General features: G+C 35.7%; 1 protein-coding gene across 8 annotated transcripts; it reads right to left on the bottom strand.

The window, feature by feature from the left end:
* On the bottom strand, positions 1-16,989 carry LOC130565656 (adhesion G protein-coupled receptor F5-like). 8 transcript variants are annotated; one of them, XM_057352589.1, is made up of 33 exons: positions 16,817-16,988; positions 14,915-14,999; positions 14,309-14,412; positions 13,779-13,833; positions 13,319-13,462; positions 13,055-13,210; positions 12,921-12,950; positions 12,527-12,673; positions 12,130-12,276; positions 11,898-12,044; positions 11,556-11,702; positions 11,159-11,305; positions 10,927-11,073; positions 10,585-10,731; positions 10,188-10,334; positions 9,730-9,759; positions 9,555-9,584; positions 8,839-8,868; positions 8,696-8,725; positions 8,482-8,511; positions 6,271-6,371; positions 5,904-5,968; positions 5,126-5,262; positions 4,817-5,005; positions 4,115-4,315; positions 3,872-4,021; positions 3,434-3,609; positions 3,178-3,348; positions 1,658-3,028; positions 1,521-1,562; positions 1,302-1,361; positions 592-652; positions 1-433 (listed from the first exon to the last, which is right to left on the bottom strand). In XM_057352589.1, exons 2-33 carry the CDS (start codon positions 14,919-14,921, stop codon positions 354-356), a joined length of 4,626 nt encoding a protein of 1,541 aa, XP_057208572.1. In that variant the 5' UTR covers positions 14,922-14,999; positions 16,817-16,988; the 3' UTR covers positions 1-353. The 8 variants fall into 8 exon arrangements, with proteins under 8 accessions (XP_057208572.1, XP_057208576.1, XP_057208579.1 ...); XM_057352593.1 differs by lacking the exon at positions 10,585-10,731 and having other exon boundaries at positions 16,817-16,989; XM_057352596.1 differs by lacking the exon at positions 10,927-11,073 and having other exon boundaries at positions 16,817-16,989.
* Positions 16,990-17,358: the final 369 nt, after the last annotated feature.

Genomic DNA, 17,358 nt, shown 5'->3' with positions numbered 1-17,358 from the left:
TTTTTGCTGTAGCAGTCAAACAAACAACTAACCAAAGAACATTTAGCTTAAACAATATTTGGCAGTAATGACTCGTTCCATTGTGATAGCTTACCCGAGGTCAATGTGTGTTCAATTTGTTTTCTTTTTCCCAAATAGTGAACTGTTTAATGGTTGTGTTTTTGCTGTTGCTATAACTTGCTATGACTTTAATGTATGATTAAAATGAAATAAATAAAAGTGCTTACTAACCACTGACAACAGAATTATTTGTTTGTTAAATGACAAAATGTACACCTCATTTTACAATAATCATCGTAACAGATTAAATAGTTTTGAATAATGATATTGGTTGTATTTAATAACATGATAAATTAGGGATTCATTAAGGTCTCTGAAGCACCGGTGCTGTTAGCAGATCGAGCTGCGCTGGGATTAGATATGTTGTACACATCTGCAAATAGATGGTTACATGTTATTCAAGAACTGTTTTAACACATCCAGTGCATTTATTCATTCGGCAGACTCTTTAATCCAGTGTGATTTAAACGTGAGAAATACAACAAGTGATTCAGTTTTTTTAATCCAGAGTGACGCAAATGTTTTACTCACTTCTGCGCAGTCTTGCAAAGATACCCAGTCCACTTGAAGATGACATTCCTGCATTAGTGCTCTGTAATTTAGAAATGTCAGAGTCAAGATAAATCAGGGGGAAAAATAAATATATTGGCACTACACTGTAAAAAACTGTAATTTTACAGAATTTTTCTGTTATTTTTTCACATATAATGTCAAAAACCTGTGTTTTTATGATTTTTCGTGTATTTTTGAAATTCGGTCAAAAACTTAAAATTACAGAAAAAGACTGCAAATTTACAAGAAAATGTGTAACTTTGCAGGGAAAACGGTTATCTACAGCAGTGGTTCTCAAATTGGGGGCCGTGGCCTCCTGGGGGGCCCCAAGATGGTTCCAGGGGGCCACAGATTTTGTGGCATTTTAGAAATATAGATATTTATCATAAATTTTGTGCAATCAAACATCAGAAAAACAACGCCACCAACCAAAAGAATTGATGTTTTAGCATTGTTTAACTGAATATTTTCTTGGTTTAATTAAAATTTTAAGTTTAAGATTACAAGTCTTTATTTGGGGGACCGCAAAGCAATGCACTCTACACAATGGATGCCTTACAACAAAAAAGTTTGAGAACCACTGATCTACAGTTAGTTTCTGGTGCCCCAACTACCAGAAAGTCTATTTTTTACAGGACTAATTTTCAGCAAGACATGCAGTGTGCTTTATATACTGTAACATATTTTACCCTGGTAGGACTGGAACCGAGGCTACTCAGTGACAGCTTTCCTGCAAGTGTCTCACGGACCTGCAAACAGAAATAGACTTAAACCTTAGATAACATGAAAGAATGTGTTGAAAGCCTCCAAAAATAATTACGTTATTTGTTATTCGTAATCATATCCGACCACATTAGAATCACAGGAATGTGTGTCAAGGCACACAGTGCAACAGAATGAACTCATACCTTGCCATCTAAAAGTATTCCAAACACCAACACAAAAACTCCCTATAAAATAAATGAATAAAGTGGCTTTGAGAAACATACAGAAACTGTAACATTTAAATAAATATAATAAATGTCACAGAGACAGAAAGTAGTACCTGCAGTGAATTTAGGAGTGCAAACACCACATGAAGGCTAAAGTCACGTGACACCATGGTTCCAATGCCAAATCCCCATGTTAGACCAAAGATAGGAGTCAGGAAGGCCACACATCGGGCGATGACTATAAGGATATGTCTTTCACCTGGTCGAGTTACAGCACCAACTCCTCTCTTTAATATCTTGCACACAACCACAATCAAAACCACAAGGTTTATGAAAACGATAGTCAGAGCTGGAATCACAAATGCCAGCAGGGCCCGAGACGGATTCCAGTTCAGCCAGCATGCATTTTCTTTTGAAACATAGTTTTTAGGCCCAGCTGTGAACGCGACAGTAATAACTGCTATGAGCAAAGGTGCACCATAACCAACTGTGAAGGCAATGACCATCATTTCAGTTCTTGACATTTGACCAAAGACGATGACAGTGCTGTAAAAGAGCAAAAGTGCTGAAACGAGCATCCAGAAGAAAAAAGCCAGGTAAAAAAAGTGCATGAAGAAAACCACTGCACTGCAGCGACCCACTGAGATCATCTGCTCTTGTTTTATGTCTTGATCTGCGATTGCAGCTCCAATGATGAAACAGAAGTTTGCAATCAGCAGAGACACAGCGATGTTGACTATTGAGACATGCCGCATGTAAGACGTGTCATTTCGTGTCACTGACTTCCATAAAATAATCTCAATAATGAGACACAAAACCAAGCTGGCCATTGAAATAGCAACACCGATGTATGTTATATAGGCTAAGGCTGTGCGTTTCACAGGGTCTGTGATTGCAAACGGTGACATCAGGAAAGAAAAAGAGGTAGTGTGAATGCATTCACATGTAACCTTGTCTGTTTCATTCCCGGTTATCTTGACTTTACATCCAGTTGAATCCCATCGGTCGAGATCAAAGTTCCAAAAGACACACTGAGGATTTCCCAATGATGAATTTGTGATGTCAAAACCAAACGAAATGTTGTTAATTGTTTCATTAACCTTAACCACAACCACGTCTCCATTAATACGGTTTTGGGATGTCCTGTTGTCATTATTTGGGGTATTACGAGTAGGTAGAACATCGTTAAGCTTTGAAAAGAATATAACAGTTATGAAGGTTGGTTTAGAAATATTTGGTATCACAATCTGAGTCGTTGAGCTTGGTAGTTGAGATGTTTGGTTGAATGAGTTTTTTATTGTAACTCTATTCAAATGAATAGATGACAGATTAATTGCAAACACGTCTGAAAGTCGATCGCTTATATTCTCAATAGCTTCCAGAAGTTTAACGCTGGTGTTTCCTGTCGTGTTTTTATTGTTCAAATCATTCCAAGTTTTACTGGAATTATCTGACACGATGATGTCCACTGTGTTTAAGAAACTCTGGAAATGTAATAAAAAAAATTATATAATGACATTTATTACGATTTTCATTATTATATATAATTATTTACCTAATTAAGTATAAATAGAAATGTGCCATTTTGATGTGCTAAACGCACCATAACCAAACAAATAAAACATGACTATACCTCCATAACAGGTTTTTTGTGGGTTATGTTTTTTGACAAATCAGCAATGTTAGAGAGGATCTCAACAATTGTTTTGACAGTCGCAGCAGATTGGGTTACACTAGCATTATTCTGCTCAACAGCATTACTGAGTTCTGCCATAAACTGTGGAATAGCAGTCACAGCTAAACCCTACAATACAAAGCACAACAATTCTGATTATTAGAAACATTTCAGACAGTTGATTGATTTTTTCACAAATAAATGAATAGATTACCTGCAATTTGCTTTCAAGATCTTTGATAACTTTGAGCACACAGTCATCCTGTTCTATTGCCCAACCATTTGATTTGCATTTATACGTTATGCTTCCTTCCTTGCCATTCTCACACAGTCCTTTAGTCATATCATTTGTTTTTCCAAATCCAAGTGTGTTATCTTGACAGGTGAAATCTGGCGTTTGTAAATATTTGATTAGGTGCCACGAAACATCTGAATACATCATATTCTGTATGTGTATTATTCACAGTACCATCTGAGTGTGATATAGTAGTTTAATTTCTTAAAATATTTACACAATAGACGATTTGGCGTCTGTGACACTGCAGTGGTGGTTAATATTTGCGAGTTCTTTACACATTTAAGTCAAGTTCAACTCAACCGTATAAAAAACTTGCTGCGGCAGTATATAATTCATGAGAAACTGAAAACTTACCTTCTGTGCTCGTCTTTACCGTGACACTCCTCGTGCTATAACTGTAATCAAGTAGTTGTGGTAAACCCTTTAGTCGACAGGTTAAGATTTCTTTGCTACAATTGTCCTTTGGTACTATATATTTAACTGTGATGGAATCTGACCCGATTTCTGATTGAAGACAGTGAAATACATTTATTGTCAATAATTAAAAACATTGTGGATTTTCTCATTGTAAATAATAATGGATGCATTATGTATAACCTGACGTTTGCACATTGACATTCAGGACCCACTCGACACTGTAGTCTGCATTAACATAGCATGTTAACTGAACAGTCCTTCCATCACATGGAAAAACACGTTCATTGTCACCCACACTGATACTGGGTTCTTGTTCGATGCTAATATCTTGCCACTGGATGTAAGGTATTGAAGCGGTTTGCATGATGCATGAGTATCTACCTACAAGTGGGAAAATACAGATCCATTGTTATTAAAAACATGTAGGGTGAAGCATCATTATACAAAAGAAACTGCTTGTACTAAAAAAAGGGTGATTTCTTTTTTTAGAGCTCGTTGGTTCCATACAGATTTGGAATCATCTTGGCTTTGCAATTGAGTATGGCCTAAGGTAATAGATATTAACAAGATGCGCCACCGCTGGTACTATGAATGGGGAAGGGAGAGCCAATCATCAATTTATAAAAGTGAATGGTTCTCCGGGGCAGAGCTTTACAGAGACGCTTGTAGATACTTGCCAACCTGTGCGCAGTAGCTGAAGCAACCTTGGAAAAAAGTGGTTTTAGTTTTATTTAAGCTTAGGAAATGAAAGGTATGGTACAGTTGATGTCAGGTTTAATTGTTGGAAGAAAATATGCTATTTAATTGTGATTTTTGAAACCAGCGATTTTAGAAATGTCTGTATAAAATGTAAAAGCACAAAAAAACACTCCTGAGACTCACCATGGTCACTGTAAGCAGCACTGTTCAACGTAAGTGTGCCACCGTCTTCTGAAATGGTATATTTTGTGCTGTCTGGATCTTTTTCATTAACTTTCCATGTTATTGTTCTGTTAACAGACTGGGGACATTTCAGCTCCAACTTTTGCTGAGGATATAAGTTACCTGATGTACTGATCAGGGGCTTTTGTTCTGAAAATAAAAACATATGTCTTATATCACAAACACACAGCACACCAGCTACGTAACATATATGACAGAACTAAAACATGTGAATGTTTTAACTTTGTGTTAAACATTCACTACACTCACCAGTCTGAGCAAAACCATTGGCAGCAACAGTGATTCCTTTACTCAAGAGAATGTTGTAAAGATTTATGTTTGCTGAGGTAAAATCCAGATTGCTGTTGGTTGCAATAATCGTGTAGTCTGCTATAGTGCTTCCAGGTCTATGGAGCAAAACACAAACCACACTGTCATGATTCTGCCTCATCATGTCATGTCTTTCTTGATCTAGTGGCAGGATCATGACAGAGCCTCATGTTTTGTGTGGAGAGAGACATGTCATTGTTGGTTCTGACATAACATGAGCTCTCTCTGGTCTCGTATATGTCCCAGCCCCCTCGTTTCCTCATTATTGATTGTTAATGATTTCATGCCCCGCAACTCATCCCCTCTTGATTTGGTTCCCTTTATTATGCCCTTGTGTTTTCTGTCCTGGGCTAGTTCGTTTTGTTCCGTGTCTGTTGCTACTTCACGTCCTGTTCCTGCCCCGTGTTCTGTAAAGTATTGTCTAGTCTAGTCTAGTCAGTGTAAGTTATGTCAAGTGTTGTTTTAGTTAGTCCAGTTAGTTAGTCTATGTTCCTTTTTAGTCTATGATTTTTTCCGTTTGTCGTTGTTGTTTTACCCCCTCGTGGGTTTTTGCTTTGTATTTTCATGTTAATAAATTATTGTTTTGTGTCAAGCTGCCTGCGCTTGGGTTCTCTCCTTGTCCCCCCCCGACACCACACAAGTCGGAGAACACTGTATTAACAAAAGGCTTCTTAAACAATAATAAAACAGACATTTTTAACTGTTAATGTGACCGTACCTGAAGCCAGTGACATTTACTGAACCGGTTTTGTAGCTAGGCAGACTTTTGTAACTTTGTTCGACCTGTAAATGTATACACATATATTATACGTATATCAGGGCAGTACAGTGCGACATATATTATATGTGGCACATGCTACAAAAAAAGAAATCGGCCTGTGCGAAGAATAGATTTACCAGTGTTAAAGAGTGTAACTGTAATCTGTCATAATGAGACATAGTGATAAATCATAGAAAAAATTAAGAAATATGTCAAGAACACAGTAAGTCCCACCAAACGTAGCATAAGGCATTGTCTGATATCCTTCACAAACAAATAAATACAAAAATAAATTTATTTTATCTAGGAAATATGAAATACTCACTGCATCCTGGATTTGTTTGGCAAAATCTTTGTAATGACTGTCTTCAGGTTTGGTGAGACTGGTATCGAAAGGTTTATCAATTGTCATTGACATTTTAATAGCTATAAAGAAAAAGTTCAATTACATGTGTATGTGTATCGACAGGTTTACACAACATTTTTTCAAATTAATAGTGATCATGGCACATTAAACACTTATATTCTTGAGCCAGATCTTGTAACAAGCTTTGCAGTTGATGGAGCTGTTATTATTAGCCCTGTCAATCAAATTATCATTGCTTTAAAGCGATACTCCGGCAAAAAAGGACGACTATAACAATTTCCTGATTTCATTCATCAGTCTCCTATGCGCCTCCGGACGACCACAAGGCTTATGTGTGCATTGCCGCAGGAGCCAGCGTTCACAACACATGCGTATTGAGCAGACACAGGAGCCACCGTTCTACGTCAGCACCACACGCATGCAGGGGCGGATTAAAGTGGTCCGGGGCCCCTAGGCTGCTCTTTGGATGAGGCCCCCCCTTAGGTGGCTTTCAGGTGCCTGTAACGCATGAAGTTTACTTCGGAACGGGGCACGGTTTGCGAAAAAACGGTAATGTAAAAGCTGTCACGCGAACTCCGTTGCGCACCAGGGTACCAAACCCTGCACATGCGCTTTAGCCGATTACAATGTATTTACTTTGGAATAACTGGAATAACATGATGAGCTAACTGCTGCAACAGCTAAGGATAACGCTGCAGTTGTTTCAACCGCTGAACGCAGCAACGATGTTAGCCAATGCGCGCTGCCAGTCCTCCTGCTGCTATCTTAGTCACGTCGTTCTTTTAACCTTTGTATTTTCTGTTTTTGTGCTCCACTATTGTACTTTCTTATGGACATGTTGCCGCTATGCCGTCTAGCAATAGCAGTGACGCAAATGAAAAAGATTGACATGATTTTACCAGCAGCTGATTGGACAGATGAGACCCAAATGTCACATCTATCCAATCAACGTCTTATTTTTTGTTATATTTTTTATGGGCCAATGAGGGTCTATTTTTTGTTCGCGCTGAAGTAAATAAAAAAATAATCTGGCCAATCAGAGGCCCCTAAACAAGTGGGGCCCCTAGGCTGCAGCCTAGGCAAGCGTGTGCATTAATCCGCGCCTGCACACATGCGTCACATGGTCAATAAATTGATGAATAAAGTCGTTATTTTTGTTTGTGCACAAAAAGCATCATTGTCACTTTATACAGTTAAGGCTTAACCACTGGAGTGACATGCCCCGAGTCCCAATCCGCATACTCTTCATCCTAAACAGTATTTGAAAGTAGAATTAGTATGTCCCAAATCGTAGTATGTTGAAAACAGTATGCCAAAGATTCCCGGATGGTCTACTACTTCCGGTAGAAATTTGAAGTGCAGAATGATGCTTACTTTAACAGCTGATAATACCCACAACTCACCGCGAGTAGGCGGAGTTTAGTGACGTCACTCAATTCACTCAATTAATAAAATCAAATAAGTGATGCTTCACTGAATTAATAAATGTAAGTATACAGTAAACATCACATAAGAATGAATGAATGAATGAATTAATACTTTAATGCAAAGAAGGGCTGTATTTTAATGAATGTTAACAATCACGTGTGTCATCTAGGCAACAGCAGCCACTTCCGTTTCGCGTTAATATGTCCCAGTGCTTGCATATTGTTTTTCTGCACACTGAAATGTACTATGTACTTTTCCATTGACAAATGTGCATAGTATAAGTAGGTGAATTGGGATTCAGACATGGACATTTTCAACGATGTCATTACTCACATTTCTACGCTCTGAAAGACGGTTACGTCGCTGTCTATGGGGGGAGTCAGAAAGCTCCCAGACCTTCTTAATTTGTGTTCCAAAGATGAACGGAGGTCCTAGGGTTGACGAATGACTTGAGGGCGAGTAATTCATGACAGAATTTTCTTTTTTTGGCAGAGGTATCGCTTTAATTTCTGTCCATTTTTAAACTGGATAAAGTCGATCATCAAATGAAACTTATAATTTTGTGGAAAGAAAACAATTTTATGAGCATCAAACTATATCATAAACCGACATATCGGTTTGTGGAGGTGTAACTGTAGAATATAAGGAAATTATATAATATAAAAAACAATAATGTAAATCTCAAAATTTTCTTTCTTTTACACTATCACAAACAGACAAATTTTAAAGCTATATACATACCTGCTTGTGGTGGTGCTACTGTAGAATATACTAGCAATAAATAAATACATATTATTATTGTTATTATTAACATTAATAATAAAAATACTAAAAAACGAATAAAAACTGTTTGCAACAGTATTGTGTAAAATTTAAATGTTATGGATACACGCAATAATTATATCCACATTTTCAATTTAAAGGCATATCTTAAATGTTCCTTTAGTGTATGTACCTCTTTGTGGTGGTGTTAGTGTAGAATATACTGGCAAAAAAAACAATAAACATTACAGAAAACTATTTAAAATGAATTGCAACATTATTGTATGTAAAATAAAAAAGTGAGATTCACACTAACTACATTGTCAACAAACATACCTGTTTGTGGTGGTATTAATGTAGAATATACTAGCAATAAATGAACAAATAAACATGAATAATTAATACTAATGAAATTAAACAGTTCACAACATAAAGGCTTGTCCACACCGGGAAGATAATTGCGCGCGTTTGTCGTCGACATTTAACGCCTCCTGACTAAACAAAGGACGCCAATGTGAGTGTGCACACCAAAGCAGGTGTAAAAGCGTCATTTAAAAAAAAACGCCTCGTTCTTGTTTTTTGGGTTAAAAACTACCCAACCAATGAGATTGGCGCTTTTGTTCACGTGCCTGGAGCTGCTGAAGTTACAGTAAAACACGACTCGGTGGCGCTCAAGCACAAAATGCTCTTGCCGAACACACATTGACGAAGAGGAAGCAAGATGAATTCTTCTTCTGTGTGACAAGCCAGAGTCAGAAGCATAAAGTTGCGCAGCACCACCTTGTGTACCGGGATATTTCTGTTTTTCATTAAGCGCCATCTATGTCAGGGAGTGAATTTGCACGTTCACTCAGCTCATCGCCAGTGAAAATCGCTTTGGTATGAACGTCGAAAAACATCTCGAAAAAAGCTGGTGGAAAGCGCGTGTGATTATCGTCTTAAAGTTGTGTAAAATAAAAAAATGATCTTGTATGATTCACACGAAGAATATCATCAAAGACAAACATTTTAAATTAAAAGGTGAATCTCAAATGTTGCTTTACTGTACATACCTGTTTGTGGTGTTGTTACTGTAGAAGATACTAGCATAATAAATAAATACATAAATAAATAATAAACAATACAAAATCTATTTAAATTGTTTGCAATATTATTGTCCATAAAGAAGTAATTTATGAGATATGAGACTAATTACACCATCAACAAACATTTAAATTTTATACATACCTGTTTGTGGCGGTGTTACTGTAGAGTATACTAGCAAAAAATAAATAGATAAAATGAATTACAAAAAACGAATTAAATAAAAAAATACATGTCAACACTAAATCTTAGATGCTGCTTTACTGTATACCTGTTTGTGGTGGTGGTGTTACTGTAGAATATACTTGCAATAAAAGTTATACTACACTACAGAGTTACAGCAAAACATTTACATGCAGAAATCTAACAGAGACGCATACAATGCACTGAGAGTATTATCATACAAATAATGTATCATAAACAATTTATGTTGTGCTCAAATCCTATAAATGATTCATACACAAATGTGAAACTAGATTTATTAGAGTAAACTGAAAAATATATATTTAAAAAAATCCAAATAGGTAAAACACACATTAATTTTTTTTACTAAGTTCCCCATAACAACTGATTGTTTTCTTATAAATGATTCAGACACTTACCAGTACATGGGTTACTGCTACTGACAGATTCATTCATCTTTGTGACATTATATCCACTCCAACACGAGCACGAGAAGCTTCCATTGGAATTGTGACAATATGTGTTTGGTCCACAAACCAAAGATGAGTTGAGACATTCATTAATATCTGGAATGAAACAATTGATTAAAACATGGCAACTGACCAACTTAACATGTTGAGTGATTGTTTTTTGCTTCTAAGCATCCAAACAAAAACAGAGAATATTCTTATTCTGTTAGCTTTAGCATGAATGCTTCCAGCACTAAAACATTTGGTACAAACAAAAACCACAAGTTCAGAACTTTAACTTTCAAAAAATACATGATAACATCCAGGTCATTATTGATCATCAAAAATATGTGAAGTCAGATTCCACCTGTGCATGTGTTATTGATGCTGATGGTGAGATTCGGGACTGTTGCATTATATCCACTCCAACAAGAGCACCAGTAACTTCCATTGGAATTGTGACAATATGCGTTTGGTCCACAAACCAAAGATGAGTTGAGACATTCATTAATATCTGGAATGAAACAATGTATAAAGCGTGACAACTGATCAACTTAATTTGTGGAGTGGAATCTAATGATTTTTTTGTTGTTTATTAGAGCATCAAAACAGCACCAACATAAAAGAGCATAAACTGTCAGTATTGGAAAACAAAATCCAAGTTGTTATTGATTATTATAGAAAACACAGATGTGATGTCAGATTCCACCTGTGCATGTGTTATTGATGCTGATGGTGAGATTCGGGACTGTTGCAGTAAATCCATCCCAACATGAACAATTGTAACCTCCATTTACATTTGTGCAGTTGGAATTTGGACCACAAACAGATGGATTCCCCTGACATTCATTCACATCTGAAACAATAATGACACTTTTACATCAAGCACTCAATAAGTACTGAGAACAGTGATGATGCGTATAAATGATTCAGACACTTACCAGTACATGGGTTACTGCTACTGACAGATTCATTCATCTTTGTGACATTATATCCACTCCAACACGAGCACGAGAAGCTTCCATTGGAATTGTGACAATATGTGTTTGGTCCACAAACCAAAGATGAGTTGAGACATTCATTAATATCTGTAATGAAACAATTGATTAAAACATGGCAACTGACCAACTTAACATGTTGAGTGATTGTTTTTTGCTTCTAAGCATCCAAACAAAAACAGAGAATATTCTTATTCTGTTAGCTTTAGCATGAATGCTTCCAGCACTAAAACATTTGGTACAAACAAAAACCACAAGTTCAGAACTTTAACTTTCAAAAAATACATGATAACATCCAGGTCATTATTGATCATCAAAAATATGTGAAGTCAGATTCCACCTGTGCATGTGTTATTGATGCTGATGGTGAGATTCGGGACTGTTGCATTATATCCACTCCAACAAGAGCACCAGTAACTTCCATTGGAATTGTGACAATATGCGTTTGGTCCACAAACCAAAGATGAGTTGAGACATTCATTAATATCTGGAATGAAACAATGTATAAAGCGTGACAACTGATCAACTTAATTTGTGGAGTGGAATCTAATGATTTTTTTGTTGTTTATTAGAGCATCAAAACAGCCCCAACATAAAAGAACATAAACTGTCAGTAATGGAAATTAAAATCTAAGTTGTTATTGATTATTATAGAAAACACAGATGTGATGTCAGATTCCACCTGTGCATGTGTTATTGATGCTGATGGTGAGATTCGGGACTGTTGCAGTAAATCCATCCCAACATGAACAATTGTAACCTCCATTTACATTTGTGCAGTTGGAATTTGGACCACAAACAGATGGATTCCCCTGACATTCATTCACATCTGAAACAATAATGACACTTTTACATCAAGCACTCAATAAGTACTGAGAACAGTGATGATGCGTATAAATGATTCAGACACTTACCAGTACATGGGTTACTGCTACTGACAGATTCATTCATCTTTGTGACATTATATCCACTCCAACACGAGCACGAGAAGCTTCCATTGGAATTGTGACAATATGTGTTTGGTCCACAAACCAAAGATGAGTTGAGACATTCATTAATATCTGTAATGAAACAATTGATTAAAACATGGCAACTGACCAACTTAACATGTTGAGTGATTGTTTTTTGCTTCTAAGCATCCAAACAAAAACAGAGAATATTCTTATTCTGTTAGCTTTAGCATGAATGCTTCCAGCACTAAAACATTTGGTACAAACAAAAACCACAAGTTCAGAACTTTAACTTTCAAAAAATACATGATAACATCCAGGTCATTATTGATCATCAAAAATATGTGAAGTCAGATTCCACCTGTGCATGTGTTATTGATGCTGATGGTGAGATTCGGGACTGTTGCATTATATCCACTCCAACAAGAGCACCAGTAACTTCCATTGGAATTGTGACAATATGCGTTTGGTCCACAAACCAAAGATGAGTTGAGACATTCATTAATATCTGGAATGAAACAATGTATAAAGCGTGACAACTGATCAACTTAATTTGTGGAGTGGAATCTAATGATTTTTTTGTTGTTTATTAGAGCATCAAAACAGCACCAACATAAAAGAACATAAACTGTCAGTAATGGAAATTAAAATCTAAGTTGTTATTGATTATTATACAAAACACAGATGTGTTAAATTATAATTAGATAAAATCTAATTGCAGTGGACGAGAAGTTTTTACGGGAATGTTTACGTACCTGTTGGTGGTTGTGTACATGCTGGGTTAGCTTTTGGGAATGAGAAAAACACGAGAACTAGTTTGTAAGCAGTTCTGTCATTCTGCATGTTAACAAACAGAAATGCCAAAATTTAAACATATTTCTTCTTTTACTTGTCTTTTGGCAGAACTGTCCACTTGGTTTATTATCGATGCAGCTGCATGCGTCATTACTAGTGTTACAGCTTCTATATAATTTACACATGTCACAGGGCCAGAAATGCTGCGCCTCACATCTGCACTGGTATTCAGTGTCAAAGAAGCTGCACACTAAGAAAGAAAACAACACATACGTTTATTTTAAACAGATCTGTGTTGTCAAACTGTAAAGTCGTAACTGTTGTACTTGTGGTCAGAAGGTGATGTGATATTATTTACCTGTCGTGAAGTTTGCTTCCAATAATGTCAGATTGGCAACTGGGGAAGCGATTTGAATCTTCTCCAGCTCTTTCTTTATTTCATCAATCACAGAGATGCTTGATGCATTTATCTCAATTTCAACCGTATAGTCTGTGTATGAATCTGCAAATATTGCAACAGTTGCAGCATTGTAAACTCAGTGTTTTGTTTTTTTATTACTGCATACATTTTGTAATTTGCAAAACAATGTTATGTAAACAACACATTACATGCTTTGAATTGTATGAACAATGACAATTTGTCAATAAAAGCTGTTCCAAAATCAGTACACAATATTAGGTTTAATTTGCAACATAATTTGTCTTAAATAAAGTTATGTAAAGAAGGGTCAGGCCTAAACACAATATTCTCAAAGAATTAACATCAAACTATTATTGGGACAAACTGTAGAGGACGTAACATAAATCATGAATCAGACCTGCGCGTCTTTGTCTTATGTGATGGACTGGTTCATCTGAATACATGTAGCTGAACTAAAATGAAATAAAATGAAATACATATGGGTATTGATATATTTACTGATTTTCATTTAAAGGTCCAATGTATCATTTTTTGGAGGATCTATAGACAGAAATGCAATATGATATACACAACTATGTCTTCAGAGGTGTATAAAGACCTTACATAATGAAGCGTTATGTTTTTATTACCAAAGAATGAGCTATTTCTACATACTCCGCGTGTCCCCCTGCAAGAAATTCACCATGTTGTTTCTAAAGTAGCCCTAAACGTGCAAACACTGTAGTGCTTCGAAAGGGAGGGGTGAATGGTGAAGTGAGTCTTTCGTTGCATTTCACAACCTCACCACTAGATGCCGATATATTTTATACACTGGACATTTAAAGTTGTACAGATACTTTTATATGTACATACAAATGTATGAACATCATGTTCAAACACACGCACACGCACATGCACATATTTAATAGTAATATAAATAAAGTTCACCTGTAAAGCCTTTGTTGTTTCTGGGGAAAAATTTGCTTCAGCCTCACACACATGGGCAAGCAGGACAGCCACTGTAAGTACCAAAATATGCCTTAATATTTGTCCTGTATTTGGGAAATAAAAAGACACAATGTTTAAATAAAAGTTATTACAGTTGGACTACAGTGCTTTGAAAGGGGGAAAATGGATTGCGTATCTGCTTTTATGTTATATTATGCAAATACTGTATCTGAACTGTTGTTGTTGAAAACCCTAGGGAAGAGGTTTTCAATCCAACTCTTTCAGCTACAACAGAGTCACTTCAGAAGGATTACACATTATTTACCAGCTTAGTGCACATGAATGCTCCCATAAGGTCGCAAACACTGGACTTTTTCAAACTGTCAATTCAAAATGAGGCGGTAGTAAATTAATATTGTGCATAATTCAATCAACACCTAAACTGGCTTAACAAGAAGATTGGCTTAAAATAAAAGTCTAGAACCAAAAACTGCAAGAAGATACAAGTCAAGGACTGAGGACCACTGGTTGGTCAAATCAAGGGTCACGTAAAAATGTGAAAAAAAAAAAAATTATTATAAAAATATTTGTATACGTTGCTTTTACCAGCCATGTTTCTCACTGAAGTAGGAATTGCAGGAGGTTAATATTTTTGTGAATTGTGTGGCTCATGAAGAATCCTCATTTGCATCTGATAAAAGAAAATGAAAAAAGCAAATGAAATAAAAGAAAAAAAAGAAAACAATCAATTTCAATTAATCATTAATCACATACACCAGAATACACAAAAATTGCAAAATATTGCAGTGCCTTGTGGGACAATGGAATAATGGATTTTTTTTTAATGGCAACTTGGACCTTTTCTTTCCAATAACTACAGAAAACTATTTTCTGAACTATTCAGTTTTAGTAGTTTTTTTACCACTATTTGTCATATTTAAGTTTGATCATAGCTTCTCGTGTGTGTCACACCGTTGGACTGAGATCATCTAAAAAATTATAACTTCAGATTAAAAAATATTCTCAAACATTACAAATAACCTAAGCAACAATATAATACTGTGGACTGTGGATATATTAACTGTAAGATCTCCACAGTACAGTGTTGTATTTTAGAAATTGTAACGAACAGGACAAACATAAATGTCCAAATACTGTAAATAAGCAAAAACCAAGGAGTGTCAAAAAAAACTTCTTGTGTGTCAAACTATTGTCTCAACCAAAGAACAAATACCAGAGAAACAAGGTGACAAAATATATGCACTAGACTGATGGAGAGAAAGTGTAATGTGTGCATAGCTGTTTCTGCCATGACTAATTTGCTGAGGAAATGGACATCTTTGTTGTAGTGTGGTTTTAAGAGTAGCTGTGCCAGAGTAATATAAAGCAGTAAGGTGTCCCAGTGCTGGTTGTCGCTTTAAATAAGCCTCTTAGAATGACTGGTCACGCTTTAGATTACGGCCCGCAATGTACTGCATAGTTAAACAGAATTTACAGTGTAACTAATTGTAACAATAATGTACGTCTACAGTACATATCTGTAGGTAAAGGGGAACAATATGCAAAGTTTGGGGAAGAAGTCAGAAAATTCAAAAAAACTTTTATACTTTAAGTATTTTAAAACTAAGGGGTAACTATTTTAATATTACATGGTATGCATGACCTGCAGTTTGCTATACATCAATCTTAGCGTGAACACACACTACATTTTTGTAATCGCAATGTACCCATAAATAAGCTACTTTGGATATTAATTAAGTACGAGGTTCTTATTGTATTATTATAGCAAACACGAAATATGGGGAAATTATGTGTTCAGTTTTTGTGCAAGCAAAACAGCAAGAATGAAGCACGCTGTCTGTCAACTGTAAATTTGACTTTTAAGTTTTGACTTTAGGATTAATTTGAATTTGATTGATTTTAGGATTGTTGGTCACAAATCATTTCTTTTAATTATGAGTTATTTTAATGAGTTTTAATGTGTAACGTACAAAATCTATTTTGATATTTTAAGTTAATATGGCATGCAGTTCCCTCATAAATATTTTTTTAATTTTCCCAACTCTTACCCATTTATTCCCCAAATTATACATATTGTTCCCCTTTATCTACAGATATGTACTGTAGAGGTACATTATTGTTACAATTACTTATGCTGTAAATCCTGTTTAATTATGCGGTACATTGCGGGCCGTAATCTAAAGCGTACTTTGGGAAAATCAGATTCAACGGCCGAGGAGCTAACTTTACAATCTTTAAAATAGACATACAGTAATTTCAGGCATGCATAGAAAGTTTAAATTTAAATATAAAAAATAAAACAATTAGTGGCACTAGTTGGCACTACATGACCTACTGTAACAGTTTGCACTACAACAAATGTTTATACTGTAATAGGCTACTAGTCACTGCACTACATCACTACACATCAAATTACTTGGTATCAATTATTAATTATTAATTTTTCACACTTTAAGGAAGAAATTCATTAATTTCCGGCACACTTACCTGACGTGGGTAAAACAGTCCTAAAGTGATTCCATTAGTACACTGACTAGCTCCTTTTCGGTTCCACCTATAAAGTGTCTTTATAGACACCACAACAGTTGGACTATTTGTTATACATAATAAACTCATTTGTTTCTCTCTGCTATTTTCATGCTCTCTTGTACTAAGTTATTGGGCAGAGCAACACAAAAAATGTCTTTCTTGGAACATGTACAAGTATGCATGTACACACCTGCTATTGTTCACATACGAGAAAAGGAGTGTTTTCTAATCGTAAAAAAAAAAGTTTCTTATTGTTATGTATGACACACCAATTATTTTAAGCCCAGGGAACATAACTATAGCTTAATATCTTATAACCTGTGAAGTTATTGCCTGCGCTCTGTAGTGAAAAAGATGCACATTACGGTACAGCATGTGTGATTTGGGCTCAGAGGGGAAAAAAGTTTGACCCCATAATCTCAGCACACATAAATCTTCAGAAGTATCACAGATTTCTGTACAACACCTGCAAATACTAGATTTTTAATTACTGCTCTAAA

The sequence above is a fragment of the Triplophysa rosa genome, linkage group LG15, assembly GCF_024868665.1.
Source record: "Triplophysa rosa linkage group LG15, Trosa_1v2, whole genome shotgun sequence".
Lineage (NCBI taxonomy): Eukaryota > Metazoa > Chordata > Actinopteri > Cypriniformes > Nemacheilidae > Triplophysa > Triplophysa rosa.
The sequence above is the reverse complement of the archived record's forward strand: the minus strand, read 5'-3'. Positions and strand labels throughout refer to the sequence as shown.

Excerpts from the sequence above, each read along its gene's own strand:
- LOC130565656 (XM_057352589.1), bottom strand. Across the intron at positions 12,277-12,526 it reads CATCAATAACACATGCACAG|ATATTAATGAATGTCTCAAC; the intron begins GTGGAATCTGAC and ends GTTTCATTACAG. Across the intron at positions 434-591 it reads CTTTGCAAGACTGCGCAGAA|ATGTGTACAACATATCTAAT; the intron begins GTGAGTAAAACA and ends ATCTATTTGCAG.